A 17,560-nucleotide genomic window follows, 5' to 3' on the forward strand; every position below is an offset into this window, starting at 1 on the left:
GTGTTGTTTGTGTTGTGTGACAGTGTGTGTGTTGTTGTATGTGTTGTTTGTGTTGTGTGGCAGTGTATGTGTTGTTATATGTGCTGTTTGTGTTGTGTGACAGTGTATGTGTTGTTGTATGTGTTGTTTGTGTTGTGTGACAGTGTATGTGTTGTTGTATGTGTTATTTGTGTTGTGTGACAGTGTATGTGTTGTTGTATGTGTTATTTGTGTTGTGTGACAGTGTATGTGTTGTTGTATGTGTTGTTTGTGTTGTGTGACAGTGTATGTGTTGTTGTATGTGTTGTTTGTGTTGTGTGACAGTGTATGTGTTGTTGTGTGTGTTGTTTGTGTTGTGTGACAGTGTATGTGTTGTTGTATGTGTTATTTGTGTTGTGTGACAGTGTATGTGTTGTTTGTTTTGTACGTCAGTGTATGTGTTGTTGTATGTGTTGTTTGTTTTGTATGTCAGTGTATGTGTTGTTGTATGTGTTGTTTGTGTTGTATGGCAGTGTAAATATGTTGTTGTATGTGATGTTTGTGTTGTGTGACAGTGTATGTGTTGTTGCATGTGTTGTTTGTATTGTGCAGCAGAGTGTGTGTTGCATGTTGGAAAAGAATATCACGGGAAGGGCGGAGTTCAGGTCCTGTCTGTCGTCCGCTCCCCAACAGTAAAAATAAATAAATTATTGTAACCCGATACATTGGAAGGTAAATCGACATAATAATAAAACTATGGCTGATACGATAGTAATGAAGGAATCTCATCATTATGTTATTCACGAAGGGATATTCCAGTTTATTTAAGGGTAACGCGCTATATATTTCAGTAGGCCATTTGTCACTGCGAAGGACTCGGACTTGCTTCACTTGCTTTCGTTACCTTCAACACAGAGGTTCTGTTTTCGGTGCCGCTTGTTTGTTTGTTTGATGTTTGTTTGTAGTGTGTTTGCCTGTTTACTAGAAGGACTACGCAAAACCCGCCAGGCGCTTTAGCAGGAGCCGGCCACTTGTCACGCCACCACGGAAAAGAACATGGAAGACTCACGCAAGGACTCACGCACCTGCACCGATGTGTGTGTGTGTGTGTGTGTGTGTGTGTGTGTGTGTGTGTGTGTGTGTGTGTTGTTATTTTTGTAATTCAAACCTCCGGACACTTGTCACGCCACGGAAAAGACCATGGAAGACTCCGGCCCCTGCACCTATAGAAACGGTGTGTGTGTGTGTGTGTGTGTGTGTGTGTGTGTGTGTGTAACTGAAATCTCTCTTGTTAGGTACCCATCTTGTTCCTGCTCTTTGTAGCCTTTCCATCTACTCAACATGATTTATTTAAGTGTGGTTTCCATACTACTGTTGCATTATTCGAGTGTTGGCTTGGTGAATAGTATAATCATCTTTACCATTTCCTCATGCTAAGGCTGCCCTCACTCGACAACGAGTTCCTTACTTATTATGTCTTTTGGTGGTAGTTTGTTGATAATTCCTCCTTCTTTAATTATCCCTGTCAATCAATCAATTAATGGGGGCATACACGGGGGAGCGCGTCTCCGCCTACCCAACGACGCTTTGTCCGGGGGTCCCTTCGGGCAAGTCTCCATACAGTCCCCCTTCTCATCCTGCAAGTCATGAACTCTGTGGACGTCCGTTTGGCCTCCTCCACTCAATATTGTCTCTTACAGAGACAACCCGGTGAGCAGGGTCGACTTCTGGGTAACGTGCCACGTGCCCGTATAGCCGGAGTTGGCGGTGACGGACTATGCAAGTTAATAATATATGTCGAATCAGTCTCACGGAGTAGTTGCAGGTTTGACAGGCATTCCAGCGATATCCCATGATTTTGTTGAAACTTAATATCCACCTCTCCAAGTCCCTATTTAGTGTCCATGTCTAGCAGCCACAGAGTAAGACAGGGGGCAAAAGGGACTTGAAGATTCGGATATTTGTCCTTCTACACGGGTATCGACAATGCCATATGCAGCTGTCAGATACCTGTAAATTATTGCTCTCTAGTTTATGGTCAAACTCAGGCCTTTTTACCCTCTCCAAATTTTATTACTTGGCATGGTGTGTGTGTGTGTGTGTGTGTGTGTGTGTGTGTGTGTGTGTGTGCGTTGAAGTGAAAAAAAAAAGGAAGGGGCGGGAAGCCACTTTGAAATGCCATGGTATGAAGTGCCCCCCAAAATCGTTAGCTATCTTCCTATTTAGGGAGTGCCCTTTTTTCACTGCTCTGATATGGTAGTGATATTTTGCAGCAGGGAATAGATACAGAAAAAAAAAAAAAAAAGTTGTCGAGCAGGCCAGAAATCCAATGCGCATCCCTCACCTCCTCTATTTCGGTGGGATTTTAAACTTCATATTTCATTGAGTATTCGTTGGAGATTAAGCATAGATAAATGGTTTGTAGTGAAAATCCTACCAAATTTACCACGTATCCTGCACAGAGGGGCCAGGCGCAGGGCGTGACACCGTTATAACCTCTTTAAAAGGCCGCCTCGATCAGCTGTTACTCCGCCGCTGCCTGGAGGGAAGGACGAGGCGGCCACGCGTGTACTTTCTTCAGTCTTTTCCTTGTGTGGCGGCTGGCAGGCGTGATGAGGCTGCTCGGGGTGGTGACAGTGGTGCTCGTAGTGGGCGTGTGTCACGGGGGAATACTGTCCTGGCTGTTCAAGAAGAAAAACACCGGGGAGGCGGCAGACCAGCAGCAGAAGGGCGTCCCCGCGGCTCCAAGTTCAAACGGTGTGTGTTATTTCTCTCCCCCATGGCTGGCCGTGCTCGTGCCGGGGCGTGCTGGGGGACGTGGCAGATCCAGACGCCGAGCACGGAGGTGGTGGGGCCGTGCAGGGGTGTTTGAGTGCTGGGTTGGCTGGCGGCGGGGCTTTAGCGGTGCCAGGGTGCCAGGGGGTGCCGACTTGTTGCGACAGGTGCGGCGGCGGGGGCGACGGCCGGTGGGGGGGCGGCAGGGGGAGTGACAGCCATGGCCTCTTTTTATCCTATGACCCCAGCCTCTTATGGTGCAGGCAAGTGTTTATAGTGGTGCCATCTTGTTTGGCTCATGCTGCCCCCCAGAGCTCATGTTTGATCCTCTCTTTAGAGAGAGAATCTAGAGTCTGGGTTGATAGATCGTCTTCAGGACAGCATATATGTAGTTTTAGGTTACTGTTAAATCTCAGGTAGTAGACGCGGCACCCGCATACTAACCACTCAACCACCGCCTCCCCTGACTGATATTCTGACACTGGTGATAACCCCACCCCCTTGAAATGGAAACTTAAAATCCTGTGTGCATGAAATGTACAACATAATAGCTCTTTTTAGCATTGTCACTGTTCTCAGGGGATGCAGGAGGCAGCATGGAAAACAATGAAGGTGCTGTGGCTGTAAAAATACCATTTGAGATCAAGTCTTCAGATGAGAAGTTCTTAAAGGCAGCCACGGAGCTGGGTGCCATCAAGGAGTCTGTGCTGGACATGTGTCACCACAAGGTATGACTGGTGACCTGGGTTATCACTGCCAGGGGTGCATTTTAGACAATTTGGGCAATTCTTGACATTTTTGTGATTTTAGATACTGTATTAAGGGAAACATGAAACCGGCAAGATTTCACCTCAAAATTGCCATGCATGCAACATTCAAACATTTAAACATTTGTAAAGTTAAATGATTGATCAGTGGGTTCAGTTGAGCTCATCTTGATGCAAAATGTAGCCCCCTTGTTTTATTTATTATTACTTAGGCTTCTCATAAAAAATAATTACCTTTGTTTTGTGCCTCCAATGACTTGCAGGTAATCCTGGGTCTCCAGAAGTCTTGTGCACAGCTCAATGAAGAGGACCTATCCAAGGTGTCGGTCAACCTCCTCAACTGCCAGTCAGCTGTTGAGAACCGAGCAGTGTTTCCTTGCACCAGTGACATGGTGAGACTTGCTTCATCATAGGGATGTTCACCTGTTTGTATGCATCCTTCTAGTTTGTACTCATAAAAAAATATTACTCTGGAAAACTGAGCCTATTTTTTTTTTATAGGTATAATAATGAACTTTTGTCAAAGTCAAGTTATCACTTTAACAACATTTCCTTATATATTTGTCTGCACAGTTTTCCTAGAGCTGCATTTTAATGACATGAACATGAATTGGAGATGATGGCTGTCAAGTCTAGCATAGCCTATACAGAAAAAATCCAATGCATTTTTTATCTACATTCTACAAATGTGTATATTGTCTTTGGATGGCATCATAGCAACCATCAGTGCGGGGGCCATGCTGCCCAAGACACAGGCGTATTCAGAGGGGCTCATGTGGAGGATTCAGACATACATTTTTATATTTTATTATAGAATAAATAAAGGATAAATAAATTGAAGATGTATAGTCTGATGTATGTAGTATTGTCTTGAATGAAGCTCTTGGAATACATCTAAAATGGAAGACAGATGTATGTGACTTTTCTTTCTGTCATTTTCATGTGCTAAATGATAGATAGATATGTGTAAATATATTTTTTTTCAGTCACTTTCGGATTGCACCAAGAACATGGACTCCAACACCTGGAATGCCTACCACATCATCTCTAACCGGGCACGTGCGGTGTGCTACGCGTCACGGCAGGAACAGTTTGGAGCCAAGACTCAGATGGCAGTGAATGTTTTAATGCATACTGCTGAGGAGCAGATAAAGTCCATGAATGACTTGCAGGTGGGTCATAGGCTGGTATTATAAGACACTTTCGCTTCTCACATCAGCTATTTCTAAAGGTTAAAGAGGGGGTTCTAAGGAGTATTTTCTTAGGTTCACAGTACAGAAGAAGGCTCAAACTACCACCATGGTCATAAAACTACTCCTGGAAATGCCTACAACTTTGATGAAAGCCTTGTGAATTATGTGTACTTGGGAGATGAAATGTGTTAAAATACATACAACCCATAGTGTGGACATTGGCTCATACAGTTAGGGTATATGTTTGCCAATTTTGATCAAAATCATTTAGCTTAGATGCAGATTGAGTTATCATCAAATTAGTTATGGTAATTTTTATTTTGACTATATTTCACTTTTATACTGATCAGTTTGTCAGAGTAGCTGTGTTTCTGATATGCGCACTACAGTAAACTCTTACTCTAAGGGCCTCAGTGTAGCATATTTCAGCTTTAACAAACTTTTGGGGCCGGTCCTTTACTTACGGGGATTTACCAAACAAGTTTGATAAGGGAGGGGTTTAGTTTTGTGGTGGACTGACTGAACATGTACATGCATGTTTCTTTGGTGGAGTTATAAACAAAGCTGAGCGGGTGAACCATGTTTAGTCAGCCTAGCTTTGTCCGCCCGACCATAAACATTGCTCTCATCCTTCCATGCCCAACCTTTCATCTAATATAACAAACTTCGTTATATACAGAAACTTCCACCTCATGTTACGAACAAATTTCGTTGTATGTGAAAATTTCAGATCTCTTGGATGTAACATATTTTTGGATATAATGTTAACTCTTCCCCTCAGTTGATTTGTTAAAGTGAGGGTTTACTGTAATTAGGATTAAGTTTACAAATAGATGAACATACATACTTCGGGCATGACTGCTTCAGTAGTTCTAAGCTTCTTGCAAGTATGTATTGAAACCTTTCCCAGATGCATCTGGAATTGCTATCTCATCTGTATTTTAACCTGGATGTTGAAGGTGATTGACACTCATTCTAGGATGGTTTACATTCTTAAGAATCTTGCAAATAATGAGATCTTTCCTGCATGCAGATTGAATAGCTGATTTACCATTATTTTAGTTGGGATGATAGTAATGACTGGTGGTGGTGATTTACTTTGATTTCATTCTAGCAAGGTCAAAGAGCACTAGGGGATGCTACCTCTGAGACCCTGGAGTCCCTCAATCAGGGGCATGAACACCTCAGAAAGCAGCAGCAGCAACTGTCCACAGCACACCAGCACGTCCACAGCTACATCTCCCTCAACCTGAGAGAACTGTCAAGAGAGAAGAAACTGATTGCGTCTGGACAGAGAGAACTTGCCCTTATAACAGAGTCAATAAAAAGAAAAATTGGTGAGTTCTGTTGTGGGACTGATTTGTGGCATGTGGCAAAGTTATGGGAAGAAATTATGATGTCTATATTTTTTTTTTTTCCCAATGTACAACAGCCTCCTGCTGCTGGTAGAATATAATATTGAACCCTGATGGGTGCTGGTTATCAGCCCAAACCGATTATTGGGATAGGCTTTTTTTTTTAGCGATCCCATAACTATTAGGAAACATACTATGAATATCTGCTGTCATTGTTTTTTCCCCTTGTGTACCATACCACAGCAGTTTTAGGCTGTCTTGGGTTGGGGCACTGGCTGACCTGCCTCTGCCTGTGTTAGAATAGTTGACTCATTGTAGTGATGGCTCTCCTTGGCTCTTGCTGCCTCCTGATGCTCCATTTGTCTGAAGTTCCAGTTAAAAGTTAAAAAGAATTGATAGTTAATTTGCAAAGCATGTGCAGCATCATTAGCAGCTAAAAATTGCTAGGTATTGGTTTGAACAAAATGTTCATACAGTTTTCATGATTTCAAAACACTGACTATTAGAGCACCAATGTTTAGTTTGAATTGCATTAGTAGTTTAGATGCATTAGTATGTTAGAAAAGTGACTAACTGAACATGAGTTTAATGATAATTTTTCCTCAGAGGAGGCAAAGAAGCAGTTGATGAACCAAGAAGATAACCAGAGGGCCAGCCATGAGCTGATTCTCCAGGACCTCTCCAGGATACAGGACAATGCACTCCAGATCTGGCAGAAGCTGGGTATGTGTGTTACGTCATCAGCAGTATGATTTGTACCTTGCTTCTGAGACTCACACACATCATCATCATCGGTTCAGTTTAGCGTCCGTTTTCACTCTTCCTGAGCGGTTGGACGCTTTATAATACCGCTTCTCCGTTGGGTGCTGACACGACCCGGCCACCATTTGCATTGTTTTGATGACTAAGGTGCACTGTTGCCAATTCGAGCAGTACAAGCTACATAAAAAATCATATTGGAAAAAAAATTAACCCTGTGTTCATTATTTATTATTAATATCAGTATGTTAAGTGCAAATAATAATGCTTTAATTGATTCAATATAAAAAAATCACTATTGCATTTACAATAGGACAGAAAACACATTTAGCCCTCGTAGAAAAAAATCATATTCGAAAAAATATCCTTGTGTTCAATATTTACTATTAATATTACTACATAAGTGGAACCAATAATTCTTAAATTGATACGATAAAAAAACCCAATTACTTTAATTCATTTACAGTGGGACAGAAATCACGTTTAGTCCTCATCAGTGTTGTCCTCAAAACCTGAAAATTTGCTATCATCAGAGTCAAAGAATTCATCCAGTTACAAGCGCTCTCTGAAACCTCACTTCCACATTCTTCGTATAACATATCATCTTCTGTTCCATCAAGATTGTTGCTGATTCCACATTTTTTGAAAGATTTTATCACAATATTTTCATCAACTGCACCCCATGATGTTTTTACCCACTGACACACCTGCGAGATAGATGGGCGCTTCACAAGTCCTGTTGGCGTCGTTTCCTTTGCTGGGATAAGCATCCATTTTATCCACTCCTCACGCATGTGTGCTTTTTGAATGGTTTGTTGATCAAAACATCCAGAGGCTGCAGCTGGGATGTCAGGCCACCCGGAATTACAGCTATGTTTGTATTTAAAATTTTCAGGCTCTTCTTGGTCTTTTCTGTAATATGTGCCCTGAATTGATCCAGTACCAACAATGATGTTTTTTTTAGTAATCCACCGGGGCATTTTTCCCACATTTTCTCCATCCAAACTTTCATCCCGTCTTCATCCATCCTACCCTTTGGCTGAACATGCATAATCACACCTTTCGGTAGTTCTTCTTTGGGAAGAGTTTTTCTTTTGAAGATTAACATTGGCGGCAGTTTTTCTCCATCAGCAGTACATCCTAACACGACAGTATAGTGGGCCTTTTCATGCCTAGTTGTCTTCACGGTCACAGTTTTTGCCCCCTTTTTATCCACACCTGAGTCTCTGTTGTTGGTTATCCAGATCTTCAAGTCGTTTTCTAGTTGCGGCCACTTCGCAATGCCGCTGCGGCTTGCACGCTTGTTTCATCCTGAAGTTTTCAGCTTCTCTTCTCCAGTCTCTGATGGTGCTCTCAGTTGGTGGTTCATCAAAGTTCTTTGCAGCAGCTCTGTTCCCATGTTATTTTGCATTTTCTATTACCATAAGCTTGAAACTGGCTGTATATGATGATCTTTTCTTTTTGAATGCCATGGCTGGGGGATGCAGACAGGAACGCTCAAATATTTCTTGATTCTTGGTAAAATCTGCTCGTAGCAATGTAGAGATCTTGTACCCCAGGAACAGAAGGGTTCCTTGAGTGAGAGGCGGGATCTAGTTTAGGCTGATGCTAGAAGTGGAGTCTGTTAGTGAGTGACCCGACATGGATTTATATAGCCCCATGAATATAGGGTAGTAGCAGTAGGTCGGGTCAGGCGCAGTAGGTTGAACTTTAAACTCGGAAAGAATTTACAAGTTAGAAACGTTATGAATAAGAAAGATCGCCTTTTTGAGTGGTTTTTACCTTTTCAGTGCTAAATCGTGGCAGCGGCAGCAAACGGTCCATGATGGTGGTGCAATCGTCACCATAACAGTTGATCAATTTTAAATCTCCCAGGTGTATACAGGAAGACTTGGCATTGATGGGATTGGATGAGCATCAGGCAGAAGACAGAGTAGAATGGAGGAGAGCCATAAAGCGTCCAACCGCTCAGGAAGAGTGAAAACAGATGCTAAACGAAATGATGATGATGAATTAATGTATTTCAGATGCCAGTACACAGAACATCTTGCAAGCCCATGAAGAAACAGTGCAGCAGTACGGACGCCTGACGGAGGACATGCAGCGGATGAACTCCACGGTGCACCACCTGATGGATGTTCTGCAGACCACCAAGCAGGGTGTGGAGGAGAAGTTGTCCTGGATCACCTCCCTCGTGGGTGGCACTGACAACACAATCCAGAAGGTGTACAGCTGCATCCTCCACGCAGGCTACTTCTTTGTGGGGATGGTTTCAGCCAGCTTCCTGCAGGTACTTATCAGGGGTCTCTTAGTATTGGCAGAGCTGAGGCAGCAGTTCATTTTTCATGTGTATTATTTATATTATTAGATGCACTCCTTGCACGAATAGTGCCAACATTTCTGTTTCACCATTTCAATATGATGATAGATCTTTTAAGCTGATTTTTTTTGTCATACAATTTATATTTGAGTGTGTATGCATCATATACTTCATTAACTGATATTGCAAGATTGTTGTAGCTTCCCTCCTCAAGAAGTTTCAAGGATAATGAAATTTAATTGCCTCAGATGATGCATTCTGAGTACATGGCCGGCTGTTGCTAAATGCACGTGAGTAGCACTGAGGGTGACTTTTGCTTCAGGTGCCGTACTTCACACGCGTGGCCTTGGTTGTTTTGGTGCCGCTGAATGCACTCTCGGAGATAAGGCACGACACGTGTCTGCAGTTCTCCACGCTTACCACGGTCATGGCCCTCTGCATTATAGGTAAATTTTTCTTCTGTATAAATTATTTGTCATTTGATCATTGTAATTGGTATCCATGTCTCATCACAGACTTTACAGTTCAGGTAAAATTATCCTTTTTTTTTATTTATATATAAATAGTTATATGTTTAATGCTGGGAATTGATAATCATACCATTATTTATTTACAACAAGAAAGGAAAGACTCACTTATATCTTTTTGCATTATTCAAAGCTTTTGATCATATTATTGAGATAGTAATACAGATACTTTAATTGTTTTTGTATCAGTGCACCTCACATTCTTATGGATGTGGAACATTACTGTATAATGTCACCAAGATTATTGGTTTGCTTGTTTCCAATTACATTATAAAATGCTAATGATTAATATTGAGGTGATGGTCAAATAAATTGTTTTATTGTGTTCTTTCCAGGAAACCTGATTTTCTCATGGCTTTGGAGCATCTTTCGTCGGCGTAAGAAGTCAGAGTTCTTGCAGAATGGTGTTCTTCATCAGTCGCTTTGCTGCTCCTTCACTGAAGCAACACATGTGTCTCCCATGACGCACCTCCCTGGAAAGCCCCTTGAGAGGACAGAGGAACTCATTGATCACTCAACAAAAGGGTATGGAAGACATAATGATAATATCCATAAACTAGTTATATTGCTTATTGTTGACTGAATGAACTCAGTATGAAGTTATGAACAGATATGAGGATCAATGGATGGAATGTGTAAGCCCCTATGTCAGTCTGAAGTATGGAACATCATTTGTAATGAACCATGACTTAATTGTCAATTGTTTGTCTGGTGCTGCTGCAGTTTTGTTTTGGCATGCACTTTCTGTGTGTCACTGTTCTCTTCACACTATTGATCTTTTTACATAATCTCCTTATAGTCATATTGTATCATATTCAACTATTGCAATTCAAATAATTTTTGCAGCAATGTGGGCCAGAGTCACTGTTCAAAGTTTAATTTGGTAAAGGTCCAATATAACTTCACACTTCATGCAGTTCCCTGGTCCCAAATGTCATGTATTTTCACACTAACCCCTCTTTCTTTCATAATGAACTGGCACCGTAATCTTTTGCTTGGCATCATGTTTCTCCCCATCATACTAACCCTTTAACCCTCCCAGAATTTCCTCCTGAATATAGATTAGGTGACCATGCTGTTGTTTTGACTGCCTCCATGGAACCAGACTATTTAACCCATGTTCTGAAATGTTTACACAACAAAACTTTGCCTTATTAATGATTTTTCAGTAATGTAGCCTATTCATAAAGTGAGGTCACCTGTGTATGCAGGTAAAAGTTATTCCTGTCCACAAGCCAGTACCTTCAGACATTCTGCATTAATAGACCACCACTCCCTCTCCCCCCCCACTATTATTACATTAGGTTGAAAGTAAATGGTGCATAGGTCATTACAGACCACTTGATGATATGTTATAGTATTCAGTATGATTGGGATTTATGTTGTTGACTTCAGAGAATATAAATTTTAACTCCTTTGGTCACCACACTCAAGGGATCTCCTGGGCATGCTTTTCCAGAGGATGTTGAATGATAAAAAAATACACGTGAGGACTTTTCCAAAGACTAATAGAGCTGTGGTGTGGCTTTATTTTCAGGTCTCTAAATTCATCCCTGTCTGACTCTATACCTTTGGCCTGTGATTTCTCCAGTGATGAAGAGCCTGCACCATTGACACCACCAAGCTTCTCGGTCCTCAGAAAAAGGTAGTCAGGAAACTTCCTTGGATATGTTTTGCACCCTTTCAATTAGTATCCATGTTAACCTGTCCGCTGTGATTGGCACGAATTTGGCTTTCACTGGTAGCCTGGTAACATGTACTCCCAGGTCTTTCTCTGCCTCTGTGGTGGATAGTGGAGTGTTTCCCATGTGGTATTGGTATGCTGGATATCCCCTCCCAAAGTGCATGACTACATTTTTCTTCATTGCATTGTAGCAGCCACTTTTTGTTCCAGTCTTGTAGCTTGGTGATGTCCTCTTGTGGGAAATCCACAGTCAAGGGGTTAAGGGGGAAAAAGGGAAAATTGAGTTTGAGGTATAGTGATGAACCATTGTCACAACACAGATTGATAACATTTTTGTGATAATATTTTACCTCGGGTCAGTGCATCACTTTTTTTTTCGCTGAGTTGGCAAGTACATCAGGTTGGTTTGAATCTGGGCCAGAATATTTGGTTCATTGCCCAACCAGATATTAGTTGATGAATGCCATTAATTAGTGAATCAGTGGAACAAATAATGGGTGAGTGGAATGAATTGTGGATGAAAGGGACAAACAGTGGGTGAATGGAACAAATTTCTTGGATATTTGATCTTTGTATGTTGGGGTGATTGGTTAAATTTTGTCCTGAAGTTAGATTTTTTTTTTCAGAATATTTGGCAGTTTAAGCAGCAAAGGAAGTGGAAACGGAGGTCTTCTTGATGCACACAAAGAGGAAGACAGTAATGAAGACTCGGAGCCAGGAAGTCTTACAGCAGAAAGGAACAAAGACTTGGAGACATCTGCTAAGGTAGGTAGAACAATAAAGCTTGCAAAGGGAGACGGGTGGAGGAAGATATGAGGAGGCTGAACGTCACGGAAGAAATGGCTATGGACCGACAACAGTAGAGGAGGCTCATGTCCCGTCCAACCCCACCATAGGGAATAAATGGACGTAAAATGCTGCTGCTGCTGATGATGATGATGAAAGTGAGATGTGTGGGATGAAAAATGCAATTGGGTCTGATAATTCCTTTTTTTTATATTACTGTTAAAGTTTGTTGCAGGGAAATATAACTAATGAATTACTCCACCTGCAACGAAGCACTTAGATTGAGATAGGTCGGGCAGGAAAATGTAGTAGCTGGGTGTAGCAATCTCATTTACTATTATTTAATATACAAGTTTTGCAAAAAAAAATCTAAAGTCTAAAATCTAAAATCTAAAAATCTAAAAAATATATTTGAATTTCTAATATTGACTCACTCGGTGTGTAATATGGGGTCTATATGCATTTTTTTTCATAATTTCAGACACTCTCCAATGTGCGACGTCACCTTCTCAGCCACATGAACACCTACCAGCCAAAGTCCTTCCTCCCCAACATATCACTAGACAGCAGAGACATGGCCACAAGCAGTCCAATGAGAGACTCTGTTCTGGATCAAAGGTAAGTGTATGCTTGGTAGTGGAGTAGTAGTAGATGTAGTAGCCGTTGTAGTAGTAGTGTACCTCATAGTTGACAATAGCCTCCTTTCTAGAGCAAGCTTGTATACAGTGTTATTTTATTCAGTATGTTGGTCTGAAGGAAAGGAGCATTTGCAACCTTTTCAGACCTCATTCATTGCCCCCTACTGTCACTTTAAGGACTCCAGCTCCCCTTTCATTATAGGGCAGGCTTGGCAATTTGTACACACCCTCCCAATTAATCCCTGTATCAAGAAGAAATATTCTGAAATACTGAACTGAGGCATAAAAACGGAATCATCAAAATAAAGTTTCATAATCAATCTTTATTTTGACTTCATTACATTTTTATGAGTTCCGTTTCTTAGATAATTTTTTCCCTGATATGAACTCAAAATGAAACTGTTGTGTACATATTGATGAAGCCTTGTACACATTTACCACACTGAAAGGACAGAAACTGGTCCAGCACTGATTCCTGCACCTCTAGAGGGTACTAGCACCTTGGGTTGAAAAGTTATGAACTGATGAATATATTTAGTTATGGAAGGGTTAAGATAACTTGTATAAGGACAGTGTAATGTTACCATGCAAAACCATCAGATAATATCATAGATAGCCATTGCTCCTTCCCCAGCCAGAGGGCACCAGAGGCATGATATTGCAAAGGCTTTGAGATTAGAACCAGGACAAGGAAATCATGAACATATCTTATGAATCTAGAATGACGTCTCCTAAAAGTGTGCTATAAATTTGTATGCATCTTTCCAGTTTGTACTCATATAAAAAGTCTATTCTTGAAAATTAAACATGTGTAAAAATTATATGGTTATAGTTTGATTATCTTTCTTTATTTTATTGGTAAAGCTAATTTTTATACCTCAGCTGAATTTTCCAAAGCAATGTTATTTATTGTGAGTACTAATTGGAAGAGTGCGTACAAATTGGCAGACATAGGCCAGGTGGGTGAGTCATGGTGTGGTGCTGAGTGTGGGTGTTTGTTGGCCTTTCAGCAGCCTGTCCTCAAGAAGCCTAACGCCTCGGAAACTCTGTGCATCAGTTTGTAAGAATGGACAGTTGTGTCGCAATACTGCTGTGGGGGACAATTTGTATTGCCATAGACACATTGGTGGAGGCTCCCGAGAGAGCACCCCATTCTCCAGGAGGGGCTCGCGACGAACCACTCCCCTGCGGAGTTGATGGATGGACTCCAGAGGCCAGCAGAATCAGTGGCGCAAGTTGAGTGTGTGTTTGAGATGCCGAGGAATTTTATTTATGGACCTTTTCACTTGGTAATTTCAAATGTACATGTAACGTGTCACTGAGGAACTTCAAACATAAACTTAACTAGAAATAATAAACTCTAACTTTTTGTTCTCAGTTCAATAGTAGATGTAGTCCTGTAATCTGAAATAGAGTTGACTACCTTTGCTTTATGAGGATTTATTGAACAGTTTAGCTGTCTGATACATTACTCATTTGTATTTCATTGGCACATTATTATATTAAGAAAATCCATAAAGGATTTGTAGTCTTCTATATCTTTTGTGAAATTACAGGAGTACATTTTCTCTTCTTCATGCATTTGTTACCAGATTATGTAAAATGATTTACTTAATGCCTCTCCTTTTATAGTTTTTTTTGGTATGTGAAGTGTTGGTTGGTGAGTTGCCTCTTGTGTTGTGTCCTCAGAGTTATGTTGAAGTGATGGTGTGTGACTTCAGAGCTGTGTGGTTGGGAAGAGTGACTTTAACAGCCACCTCAAATCGTGCTAAATGATGTATACCAGCCATTCAGGTGCACATCAGATTTGTGATAGTATTTACATGGGCAGTAGAACATGATATAGGTGTGGATTCCATTAGCGGCAATATTTTTAACTTTTATATACATTTTAACAACTACTGGTCCCCTTTTTAACCCTAAACCATTGTTAGTTCCAGATATTAAGGGGCTGTGAGACATCTTTGGTGTCACTAATGTTCTTTTAGTATGTTCTCCAGTTTGTATGCACCTTTCTAGTCGGTTCATATGTTGGAAAATAAAACTGGAAAATGGAGTTGATTTATACAAATGCACAAGTGTCAAAATGGTTGCTCAGTATTTATTTCAACAATATTTTATTTTCACATCAAATCAGTTTTCCATAGTAGTTTTTTCTGATGTGAGCAGTAAGTGGTAAAGTGCAAACAAGCTGGTGAGCCATCATGAGTTCACAGTCATTGGCAGGGGTCTGGACAGCAGTGTGGACCATCTCACAAAGCATTCCTTCCTTCTCTGACGAAGCACATATCTTTTATCCTTGTTTCCCTGTTTTAACTATTTTTAACTGAGGCCGTCATGACTCCCCAAGTGGTGTGTCGACAGGCAGCCGGGTAGATGATGATGATGATGATGATGGTGCTGTAAGTGAGAGATTTTGTGATGTAGTAGTTATGATATGACAGTACCCAAACTTTATACTATAGTCATTAAGTAATAAAGATTGAAGATTCTTTTATAATTAATGTCTATGATATGTCCTTGGTAGTGGCTATTTTATGCATTGTGTGGTCAACTCAACACAGAGTGACTGACACATGGCAAAGAGGATATTAATCTCATCTGTATTTACCTCTTGTGGTGCTTCCAAATGCATGCATGAGTGCATGTGTGTGTTTGTCAGTCACCATGGTTTGATCATGAGCTGGACTTCTGATTGCTAGCCAGTGCCCTCCTTGTGTTTGAGCTTGGAGCTACATGTTCATGGATCTTTGGGCATGGCTGGGACTTCACATAAACACACACTTGGGAAGTTGGTCACAACCCGGGACCCATTCACTGCTGGGGGGACAGAGGTCATGGATGAAAGGAGACTGCCCATTCATCTCCACCCTGCCAGAGAATTGATGCCAGGGACCTCTTAGTTGTGAGGCAAGCATGCTCACTAGTTCACTATGGAGCATCATAGTGTGTGTGTGTGTGTGTGTGTGTGTGTGTGTGTGTGTGTGTGTGTGTGTATTCATGAACATGTGTGCATATATGTGCATGGAAGAATGTGGATGTGTAACAAAACTGTCATGGAGTTCATTAGCTTGTTTCACTGGCCTACTTCTCAGTCCCTTCTTTTTTTATTTAAGTGATGCCCTCTCCACACTCTCCCAGCCCTGCATGCGTGGGAATTGGTGATAGTAATGCTAGATACACAAAGAAATGAATGGAATAATTCCTCTACTTTGCTGCTGACATTTCCTCAAGATAAAACTGCCCCATTAAGAGAAGTATAGCCACTTGGTTTATACTCTCATGCCTGACCTACCAGAGTTTGCTTGCTGCTTGCGTGAGGGATTATTTGTTGTATCTATTTTCGGTGTTCATCAGTGTCTGTGCCTTGGCTTAGAGTACCTGAAAGATGAAAGAACTGAACCCTTCCCACGTTATGTAACACTTCTTGCTGCTTGTCCAGGTCTGTCCTTTTCATATCTATCTGTCCTTCAATGCACAACGTTATGCTTTTAATGTTAGTGTGTCTTGAAGGATGATGAAACACAACCACTCATTCTGGATAATACCAAATGCTGCTTGTGCTGGTGTCCTTGTTACCAATGTCTCCCACTTTGCTGCTTTTACTGTGCATCGACATTTCTGCGTTGGGTCAGTGTGCTCAGAAAGATGAAGAAGCTATCATTGCAACACTACCTTATCTTCTAACATTGTAGAGTCAGTGCCTCTCAAATTGCCTCTAGACCTTGCAGTTAAATGTTCTTGATATAACTGTGTTCCATTATTTAAAATTGCTACAGATCTTTCATGCTGCTGTAGCCCCCCATTTATATTGACAGCAAAGTTACAGTGTCTAATATAACAGTATACAGCTTGATCTATTGAAAGCATGTAGTTTGTGCATGATGTAGCAACAGGGAAGTAGACAGCATGCTCGTAGTGAAATAAGTTTAAGGTAATTATTATTTTTTTCTATTCTTTTGCTTTACTTCTTACATACCCTATTTTCTTTCCACATGTATTTCTCTTCTCTACATGTCTGTGCTTCCTCTCCAGACCGCAAACCCTTCCCACAACCTTCCTTTTCCTCTGTTCAACCTTCCTTTTCCTATCCTCCCCCCCAGACCACAAACCCTTTCCACAACCTTCCTTTTCCTCTGTTCAACCTTCCTTTTCCTATTCTTCCCCCGAGACCACAAACTCTTCTCACAAACTACTCTTCACCTTTTCTCCCCCCCCCCCCCCCAGCTCTCTGCCCACTTCCTCGCTCTTTTCCACGCAACAATGTACTAGGTATCGAGAGAGAGAGAGAGAGAGAGAGAGAGAGAGAGAGAGAGAGAGAGAGTTTACTATTTCCACATGATTAAAAACTATGACTCTCTCTCTCTCTCTCTCACCCCCCCTACCTACGTGCCCAAATCGTTCCTGCCATCAGAATGTAGTGTGAAGAGGAATAGGCTGAGGAAGAGGAGGAGAAGAAGAAGGAGGAGGAAAAGGAGAAGGAGGAGGAGGAGGGGGAGGAGGGTCTACGTTGGTATAGAAATCGGTGTGGATGACTTGAACAACTAAAGACATGCAATCCGTAACACCACCACCACCACCATCATCACCAACTATCATCACCATTATCATCATCATCACCACCACCACAATCATCACCAACTATCATCACCATCATCATCATCAGTATCATCACCAACACCACCACCATCACCAACTATCATCACCATCATCATCACCACTAGTATCATCATCACCACCATCATCATCATCACCACCACAATCATCTCACATCCATCACCACCCTTCCCTCTATTCC

The 17,560-nt window shown here is 41.4% G+C and overlaps 1 protein-coding gene across 2 annotated transcripts; it reads left to right on the forward strand.

Annotated features, from left to right (window-relative positions):
- The first annotated feature begins 2,406 nt into the window (after positions 1-2,406).
- Positions 2,407-15,262, forward strand: LOC127010381 (protein brambleberry-like). Of its 2 annotated transcripts, none has more exons than XM_050884389.1 (13): positions 2,407-2,715; positions 3,313-3,461; positions 3,764-3,892; positions 4,487-4,672; positions 5,808-6,030; positions 6,655-6,771; positions 8,835-9,097; positions 9,450-9,573; positions 9,990-10,179; positions 11,192-11,299; positions 11,965-12,103; positions 12,606-12,742; positions 13,776-15,262. In XM_050884389.1, the coding sequence occupies exons 1-13, from the start codon at positions 2,571-2,573 to the stop codon at positions 13,957-13,959; spliced, it is 2,094 nt and encodes a 697-aa protein (XP_050740346.1). In that variant the 5' UTR covers positions 2,407-2,570; the 3' UTR covers positions 13,960-15,262. The 2 variants fall into 2 exon arrangements, with proteins under 2 accessions (XP_050740346.1, XP_050740345.1); XM_050884388.1 differs by having other exon boundaries at positions 2,412-2,715; positions 13,773-15,262.
- Positions 15,263-17,560: the final 2,298 nt, after the last annotated feature.

Source organism: Eriocheir sinensis, chromosome 43 (assembly GCF_024679095.1).
Source record: "Eriocheir sinensis breed Jianghai 21 chromosome 43, ASM2467909v1, whole genome shotgun sequence".
Taxonomy (NCBI): domain Eukaryota; kingdom Metazoa; phylum Arthropoda; class Malacostraca; order Decapoda; family Varunidae; genus Eriocheir; species Eriocheir sinensis.